This window comes from Echeneis naucrates, chromosome 11 (assembly GCF_900963305.1).
Source record: "Echeneis naucrates chromosome 11, fEcheNa1.1, whole genome shotgun sequence".
In the NCBI taxonomy this organism is placed as follows: Eukaryota; Metazoa; Chordata; class Actinopteri; order Carangiformes; family Echeneidae; genus Echeneis; species Echeneis naucrates.
Window position 1 is genome coordinate 19,326,644 of NC_042521.1, and position 9,742 is coordinate 19,336,385.

Here is a 9,742-nt window from a genome sequence, read left to right on the forward strand (position 1 = left end):
AAGAAGGATTTTGAATTCTACTCTATATTTTACTGGCAGCCAATGAAGAGCAGCTAACACGGGAGAGATGTGATCTCTTTTCCTAGTTCCTGTTAATATTCGTGCAGCAGCGTTCTGAATTAAGTGAAGGCCTTTTAGAGATTTGTTTGGGCATCCAGATAGTAATGAGTTACAGTAGTCCAGCCTAGAAGTTACAAATGCATGGACTAGTTTTTCTGCATCATCCTGAGAAAGGATGTTTCTGATTTTCCTAATGTTTCTCAGGTGGAAGAAAGCTGCCCGACTAACTTGTTTTATGTGAGGGACAAAGGACATGTCCTGGTCAAAAATTACTCCAAGGTTTCTTACAGTGGAGCTGGAGGCCAAAGTAATGCCGTCCAAACTGATGAGATGATTAGATAGTACAATTATGTTTTTATTACTGCCCTTCACACATTTAATTTCAACCCATATCATGCGTTAGAGCCATATCATCAGAATGACTTAATTCAATGGCATTATTTTGCATTGGACTGAGTAATTGTTTCTCCTTAAAATCAAACTGAAAAATCTATCTAGCTATAAAAATATTGCCTACATTTGTAGTTAAATTGCCTTATTTGGTGTTATTTTCAGTTGTTCAGTTGTTTTTTTTTCCTGTTCAGTGAGAAATCTAGTCTCTGTTGGCCTTTCACAAGCACATCAAAGTCAGGTTGAATGTCTGAGGTGAGGATGCTAGGGGCGACTGACAGATGATCATCAGTGAGAGAAGAGCTATACTGGGATTTGTTACATTTAATAGCTGAGAATGTTTGTTCACATATGTAGGTAGAGCCAAAGAGAGCGGACATCCTCTGAGCATGTCTCCTCATGTTTGGAAATTTTCATGTTGTTTGCCACTTCACGTTGCCTCTGAAGCTCCTGATTTCCCGCAATGTCCTCGGTCCTTCTCCTTGTTGTGAAAAGTGAACACTTCCTGTGCCATGACTAAGAGATGAAGTCATGAAATGCTGCACAATAAAAAAAAAGATGAAGTCCTGGATGTCTGAAACTCTTTTCTTACTGTGCTAATTAATTGTTAATTACATCTAAATGCTGCCACTGAAGTTGTTTGATTGATTGTTTGCACAATGAATGGCTGCAGTCATGTCTGTTGCTGTGGTCAATGGTAAGGTTAGGCGTGTCCTGTTCATTCATAGTGTCACGGGGGTAGGGTGCATAAAACCCAGCTTCAGCAGGTAAGTCGTTCACCAGGTACAACAGGGTCCAAGCAGCAATTCTTGGATAACTCATATGCACCATGTTTCATCTCACCCACGGACTCAAGCTCGTCATGTTCGTGCTGCTGCTGAGCATGAACAGCTCAGCTTTTCATAATGATGCCACAGAGTCCATCGGGACTCATCCGGTATCCGACACCGAGGACAAGCAGGGCAAAGATGACGCTAATCAGGCGAGAAACGGCGGGAGGTGGCAGTCTGACGCTACGCGCAACGGTGAGTGTAAGAGGTTACGCACGATGGACGAAGTTTTTTTTTTTGTTTGTTTGTTTTTTTTAATTAAATCTTGCTAAATTATGCTGACATACTGTTTCGCGGTGGTGTCAGAGATGACGTCACCAGCTTGATTTTCAAAACGCATCAGAGGAATATTTGTTTTAAAATTTTATTAAACAAAAATAAAATTGAGTAACGTGTCATCAGTGAGCAAAGCTGATCAGTAACATTGACATTGTCCTAGCAAACATTTACAGACAGTGGATGATGGTGCTGCCTCTGTCTACAAAGTTGTAGCCTGGTCCAGATCTGACAAAACTACAGAAAGTAACCAAAGCAACATAAAAGAAAGCAATAACTGTAACTCAATGAACACAAGATCTGTTGTTGATTGTGGTGATAGGCAGCAACAAAAGCAGGAGTCGCTCTGCTGCTGATTATGAGATCACCAGAAAATATAATTCATGAGGTTCGTCACGAATTCAGTGTGATTCTGATTCAGCTAATGTCATTAATTATTAGAACTGAAAAATATTTCAACAAGACTAATCAGGCTTGATTGTACATCCCACATATTCTGTTTGTTCATAAGTCAAAACTGATGTAACTGATGAAGGTTAAAGTAGTCAAAGAAAAAGGGGCCCTCATCCCCCTGTCCATAGTCTGAGTCTCTGACTTTTCTGTATTCTGAGCATACAGAGCCAAGTCAGGATGAAGTGGAGCATATGTCTAATTTTGTGTCCCAACTCAGACGCAGATCAGAGCCAGATGGGCTGCAGAGAACTGCGTTCCACAAAGTACATCTCTGATGGTCAGTGCACCAGTGTTAACCCCATCAAAGAGTTGGTCTGTGCTGGGGACTGCCTGCCGACCCACCTGTTGCCCAACTGGATTGGAAGTGGGGGTCACACTGCAAGGTACTGGAGCCGCCAAGATGCTCAGGAGTGGCGATGCGTCATTGATCGGACCAGGACCCAGCGTATCCGACTGCAGTGTCAGGATGGGAGTACCCGAACCTACAAGATAACTGTGGTAATCTCCTGCAAATGCAAGCGCTATTCCAGAGAGCAGAATGACTCAGGACACAAGGACACATCTGGGCAAAGTCTGCTCAGTGGCAAACAGAGGAAAAATATGGAGATGGCTGGACCCCCTGAAGAGAGCGGTGGGAGGCAGGCTGACAATTAACTACCATGCAGCTTCAGTGGAACCCTCCAACAGCTCCTCCTGTCTCTGTTATTATGTTTATGAATTAATTGTGTGCAAATATAAAGGCCAGATAGAAGAAACAGTGAGTAGAATACAAGCAAAATTCAGGCAGAAAGCTTTCACCACTAGAAGATTATAACTGCAGATCTTGAGTTGAAAAAGGATTAAGCCTAATTTAGCGTAAGGACTGTAAGCAGGGAGACAGCCAGCCTATCTCCATCCAGAGTTAGATTGAGCAACACAAATTGTACCTTGTTTGCTCAGTTTGTTCATAAAATGAAATATAAAGCGTCAATCAAAGGTTTCAAAGACATGTCTCTCCAACAAGATCCAGTCAGTGAGCTCTGTTTTTCTGTATCAAACTAATTCCAAGGTGATAATGATGACCTCAAGAGGCTGCACCAAACTCCTGTTCATTAGGAAACAACAATTTTGTACAAAGAAGCAAAAAATTTGGTGATTGGTGAGGTTTACATAATTTCTGCTTCCTGGTCTTTTACTTAGTTAGGACAAACCACCCTCTGACTAAAAATTTTGAACTGTTCATTTGACATGAACCTAACTGCTGACTACAACACAGTGCCTCAAAAAGTATTTCAGCTGTTGTAACATGGAGCAGTCACTTCTAACAATATAACATTGTTATATTGCAGAGCCCCAGTGTTATTTCTAAAGAATACTGGATGTACTTTCTCAAGGCACGCACCACACTGATTTTGAAAACAGTGCCCTGAACCCTCAGCATGAGTCCCATCCCAATGTGCTGTAACTCGAGTTGTTATAATCATAATTTTACAGCCAAACGTGATTTTATTTTTCCAACAGGATTTAGCTAAAAGGTCTAAAGAAGACTATGTCAGAGTCAGAAGTTAAATATGATAATCTATCTGTGTAGTGTAGTGTAGACAATGTAGACATGTAAATTAACACAATGTCCTCATATCAATAAAAACATAATCCAGTGTTTTATGTGTGAAAACATAATCCAGAGTTTTAACTTTATGAGAAAGGTTTGGATAATGTGTGTGTTCGCTATTCACTGTTGCACGTTTGCTCTCAAAGCACTGTCAAGTCTCTATCGCACTGCAGCAGGGGGAGGGGTATTCTGTCACCTGAGTCAATGACAGCAGATTTTAAAAGAGATAAGTTTAAGTATTTGCTTGCTGAGCAGGCAGATGTGTTGTACAAATCAGAAACAATCAAAAGTTTAAAAGTTTATATTTGTAGTTTTTAAATTGATCTACAAAGCAGATAATTTTTGTCACTGTCTGAAAAAAATAGCTGATGAGTTGAATCTGTGTATCAGACAGATTGCAGGCTCTCTGAAAACAGGAACTCCTGAACAACAGAAGCATTAGTCAGTTATGAAACTCTCTTTATTTTATTGTTAAGGGTATACCTTTACCTTCAGGCTAGTGGAGCTTGCTCCAGCTGCGGCAACATGTTAAAACATTTCATTGTCTCGTGTGTCCCTTCATGTTTTTGCTCTGAAAGCGGTGGGCTGAGGCAGCGATGAATAGAGTCACCTGCACTAGATGACAACAGGATGTTTGACTTGTGTTTCCCTGGAGGAGAAAGGATTGGCGTCCCTTTGTTAAAAAATACTGTAAGTGCAGTGAGGGGTCAGGGGTTTGAAAACATATCTTTCTGGGTGTGTTAAAACAAAAAACATCAGCTAAAGCTTACACACTAATACACATAAGCTAAACATTACAATTCCATGATTCATTAGTGGTGTCCAACTCCATCACTGACTGTAACTTTCTGCTACTCACCATCAATGAAGTGAGCTGACAGTTCACTGAAATGATACATTTCTCAACAATGTAATTGAAAACGTAATTGTGGGTTGCTCCTTATTGATTCTCCTGTCCTCCTGCTTACAGGATCTTATCTCTCAGACCAAGCGATAAAGTGTAACTCCACCTTTTTGTTTAAAGATGCATTCTTGTCCAGTGCAGTGTCGATTGACAAATACCATCCCCGTGTAGTTCTACATCTGCCCCCCCAGGCGTCTCTCTGGAGTCTCATATCAACAGGTGTGTTAATTGATCCCATTAAAAATGTAGCACATTTCAGGTAAAGACTCAGAAAAACAAAATCCTGCAGGTTGAGTGTCAGACCTGAGTCCTTCACGTTTGTTCTCACGTTTTTCCTCAGCCCAAAGCTCTCCAAACAGCGGTGCTGTCTCTTCTTCCAACTTCAATGTTGTGGTCTGAAAGCTTTTGGTTTGTCTGATGCCATTCTGCTGCTCTTCTCAAAGTAACAGTGTCAATGCAGCTCAGTGCACATAGCTTTGAATTTAAAAACTTCCCCTAACAGTGACAATACTGAAAAAAACAAAAAAAAAAAAACAAAGTGGAATGTGAAACATGATTGTTAATAGGGGAAATACATCATAAACAGGGCATATTTCATCTATACTATGAAATGACTCTAATGGTCGTGAGGAGGAGAAGAAAGAGAAGCAAGAGATTTGAATAAAAATAACATTCCATTTTGAATTTAAAAGTCACCAGATTAATTCAGCAAGAAATCTGAATTTTATATGTGAGCAAGTTATTTTGTCTTTCAATGTGATGGTTTTAATTCACTAAACAAAATGCCCCAAAAAAGATAAATGAAATCAACAAAAAAATAAAACTTAAAAACGTAATGAGCTGGATAAAAACAATAGAATCTAAAAGAATATAAAATAATAGTTTTATATTATTGACCCATGAGGATCATATTCCATTGAAGAAGACAAGGGAATTTATTATTATATTTTTAATGTTTTCTGGGTAATAGGTCCAATGAGAAGTAACACTATTGTCACACTTTGGACTTCAATTCAATCTGAGTCACCATTAGAAAGATTGCAGCTTTACAGCATGGTTACATACAGCACAGTTTTATTGTGAAATCAAGTTTAAGAAAATGTGAATCATTGCAGAGGATTTTCATGGCTTAAAACATGTCTGTAAACTCTATATGCTGATGACCATCTGTATGGCCTGCTTCATTATGAGCAATGCTGCAAATGTAACTAGATAGATTATTATCTTGCCACAGAAGCCTTGTGTGGGTCATAGGCGTTGTGGTAGGATCTGCGAACTATTCATTATTAATTGCTTCAAAATCTGGTTTCAATTTAGAAAAGATTTCAATGTGTGAAAAATCATATTTGTCCTCCTTTCCTTTCACTTCAGGACACAAACTTGCCCTCTGCTATTCAATACAAACCTCAACTCTTTCTGTGCCCTGCATTTATTTACCTTATGTGTTTCTTGTTTCTTTGACAAATTTCAATATAATGGCCACTTATTTGTTTCTTTCAAATAATTAGCATACCAAATTAGTATTTTTATATTTTGTATATATTTCAAGCCCTAGTATGAAATTGTGAGTGTCATCCCACTATTTCCCCAACAAATGCCAAGTGTCGTAGTCATATCCTCTAAATAATCATATTCGAAGAAAAACAAACAGAGTTATTATCAAATATTTGCAATGGGACGCTGTTTGGCACACTAGGGATAGTCCTCCAGCTTGTGAAAATTGTGTAGCTTTTATGTATATAATCAATTATGCTTTAAGCAGTCAATATCTGTCAATTGATACATCTCTCTTAACTACCAGCTTACCTTTTTCTGTGCAGCCTCCACTTGAATGTTGTCTATCTGTGAATACAACACATACATTCCTGCGTTAAGAATTCACACACTGTTGAGACTCACATCATGTATAGGGATAATGTTGGGGGTCAACAAGCTATCCGATCACTATCTAGACCAGAGCAAGCAACACATTGCAACATTCACAACCACATCATAAGACAGCTGTTCTTTAAGTGCTAATCTTCCTATTTCCTTTGTTGTGACCCTAATCAGTCAGTAGATTTCTGGTGATGGGTACATCAAAGAGAGGCCAAGAGCCACATCAAAAGCTGCTGAAATTCATCTTCCGCAAACATGCTAAGAAAAAGATGAAAATAGAATCATACAAAAGTCCATTTTGTTGGGTGTCCTAAGGCCTGAAGCCGTCAAAGGTGGTGCTGCTGGATCTCTAACTACGTGTGTTTTTTAGTCAATAGCCTTAAATAGTCAAAGAGAGTTAAATCTCAGGCACACCTGCTCCTCGTTCAGGCAGGATGTTGGTGAAGGATACCATCACAGCCACGATTCCACACAAAGCCACACTGTGCTTTATAGCCACACATGGATCACATACCTGCATCCTGTAAGATCCTGTCTAAACCCTCAGAGAAGGAAGTCAGAGGACAAAGGTAGAACTTATTTTGCCAATGGAACTTTGCACATGAAGAGCACTGCTGGATGTAGTTCCTTTCAATCTGTAGCCTGTATGAGGGGCACAAAGCAAAAGTCAAAAAAATAATGGAGTTGTCTATCAGTCAAGTCAAACCTATCTAGAACCTTGACTGGGCCTCCAGATACATCCAGAATACACACAGCCTTGTCAGCTTTCCAAAACTCACCACTGGCACTCACTGTGGGAATGAGGAAACTAATGTAAAACTCAGGTACAGAGATTCACTTGGAACTGAGAGGCTGGAGCTTTCAGATATAGTTGTCAGAGGATTTCCTGAAGTACAACTGGATGCCTCCTCCAACTGGAAGGAGGCATCCAGGTGCGGGGCACTTGTGAGCTGTTTGACTGGTGTGGCAAAGGGATGGACGGATTAATTGATTGTCCTGTTATTGTGATTCAACAAATAGTGTGACATCTGCAGGCATTGGTTGGTTATACAAATCCGCATTCAAGATTCAAGAGTCTTTTATTGTCATTATGAACAAGAATAACAGAATTTTGAACATTCTAGGCATGAAGAAGCCACACATAAATAACACACGCAAAAATTTTTAAATAACATAACATAGAACACTTATGTGAGGTAGTGTGGAAATAAAGTGCAGCTTAGTGTAAGTCCAGACAATGGAAAGTTCTGTGTGTGTGATATTTTTGCTGCTGAGGACTGGTGATCTGTTGATGTCAGCAGGGGTGTCTGTGACTGCATGTTTCTGTTGGGAGATGGGATGTGGGAGGCGATTGCTTTCACAGCTCTGGGGCAGAAGCTGTCCCTGAGTCTTTTTGTTTTTATTTTAATGTTCCTATACCACTTTCCTGATGGAAGTGGTACAAACAGTGCATTGCCCGGGTGTGTGGGGTCTGTGGCAATGTGTCTGGCCCTCTTCTGGACTGAGTCCAGATCTGCTTGATGGCAGCCCACAAGTCTTTCCCGTCCTATGCTGTGCAGCTGCCATACCACACTGTTACACTGAGACACAGGATACTTTCAGTGGTGGCCCTGTAGAAGTTTACGAGCAGCTGAGACGAGAGTCGAGTCCGCTTCAGCTTCCTCAGAAAGAAGCGCATTGTTGGGCTTTCTTCACCAGGTGTGAAGTGTTCACAGACCAGGAGAGGTCAGAGGAAATGTGGATGCCCAGGAACTTTATACTGTCCACTGCCTCTGTATGCTGAGAGAAGCGTGTTCAGTCTTCCTGGACCTCCTGTAGTCTACTATGAACTCCTTGGTCTTGCTGGTGTTCAGGATTTTATTATTCCTGGAGCACCACTGTGTCAGGTTCTGGACCTCTTCTGTGTAGTGGGTCTCATCGTTGTTGGAAATTAGACCCACCACGGTGGTGTCGTTCGCAAACTTCACAACCATGTTTGTGGGGTGGATGGCAAAGCAGTCGTGAGTGAAGAGGGCAGGGCTGAGCACACAATCTTGCAGCGTGCCAGTGTTGAGGATCAGTGATGCAGATATGGACTCCCCTATCTTTACCACCTGGGGCCTGTTGGTGAGGAAATCACTCATCCAGGGGCAGGATGTTCTTTTTTGTCAGCAGTGGCTTTCGCCTTGGAACTCTGGCATGCATGCCACTTTTAGTCTCTTTCTTGTGGTTGAGTCATGAACATTGACCTTTACTGAGGCAAGTGAGGCCTTCGGTTGTTTAGATGTTGTTCTAGGTTCCTTTGTGACTTCTTGGATCAGTCGTTGTTGTGCTCTTGGGGTAATTTTTGTAGGCCGGCCACTCCTGGGAAGGTTCACCACTGTACCATGCTTTCTCCATTTGTGGATAATGGCTCTCACTGTAGTTCGCTGGAGTCCCAAACATTTAGAAATGGCTTTGTAACCTTTTCCAGACTGAGACAGACAATTACTTTTCTTCTTATTGACTCCAAGACATCATGCCGCGATCCAACAAAATTCAGGAGCTGATATAGCCTACTTCACCTTGTCAGACAGGTTCTATTTAAGTGATCTCTTGGTTTGAAAGGTCTGGATTTTGAATTGAACTCAGCTTTCCACAATAATATGATTAATCACAGTTACCTCATCATTTAACAAGGAGGGCAATTACTTTTTCACACAGGATCATGTAGGTTTGGATAGTATTTTTCATTGAGCAAATAAAATCATCACAGAAAACTGCATTTAATGTTTACTTGTGGTATCATTGTTTAATATTTTAATTTGTTTGATGACAATTGTCGAAACAGGTTGTCCAGGCCAGCAGGGATGGCGTCTTTGATGTATTGTAGGAGGATCCTCTCGAAGCACTTCATGATGACTGGGGTCAGAGCGACAGGGCGGTAGTCATTGAGGCAGATGATGGTTGTTTTTTTGGGCACAGGCACAATTATGGAGGACTTCAGGCATACAGGGACCATGGACAGCTGCAAGAACAGGTTAAGGATGTCCAGGAAGACTTCTGCCAATTTGTCAGCACATGATTTCAGGGTCTGGCCTGACACCTTATCTGGACCTGCGGCCTTGTTGGTGTTGATCCTCCTCAAAGCTGATGTCACTTGGTGCAGTTGCAGGACAAGAGGCCGATGCTGCATCTCTAGCTGAGGAAGATTTACAGTCCTTTCCACTGCTTGGAGAGTTGAAACGTGCGAAGAAGCTGTTTAAGGTGTTAGGCTGTAATGGTCCTGATGCCTTTCCACATATTGCGCGGGATGTTGTCATTAAAGTGCTTATCAATAGGTTGCTTGTAGCTGTATTTTGCCAGCTGGATCTCCTTTTTTAATTCTTTCCAGGCCCTGCT

General features: G+C 41.0%; 1 protein-coding gene across 1 annotated transcript; it reads left to right on the plus strand.

Annotated features, from left to right (window-relative positions):
* Nucleotides 1–1,227: 1,227 nt before the first annotated feature.
* Nucleotides 1,228–4,581, plus strand: LOC115051144 (sclerostin domain-containing protein 1-like). Its single transcript, XM_029514459.1, has 2 exons — nt 1,228–1,475; nt 2,227–4,581. Exons 1-2 carry the CDS (start codon nt 1,280–1,282, stop codon nt 2,661–2,663), a joined length of 633 nt encoding a protein of 210 aa, XP_029370319.1. The 5' UTR covers nt 1,228–1,279; the 3' UTR covers nt 2,664–4,581.
* The last annotated feature ends 5,161 nt before the right edge of the window (nt 4,582–9,742 follow it).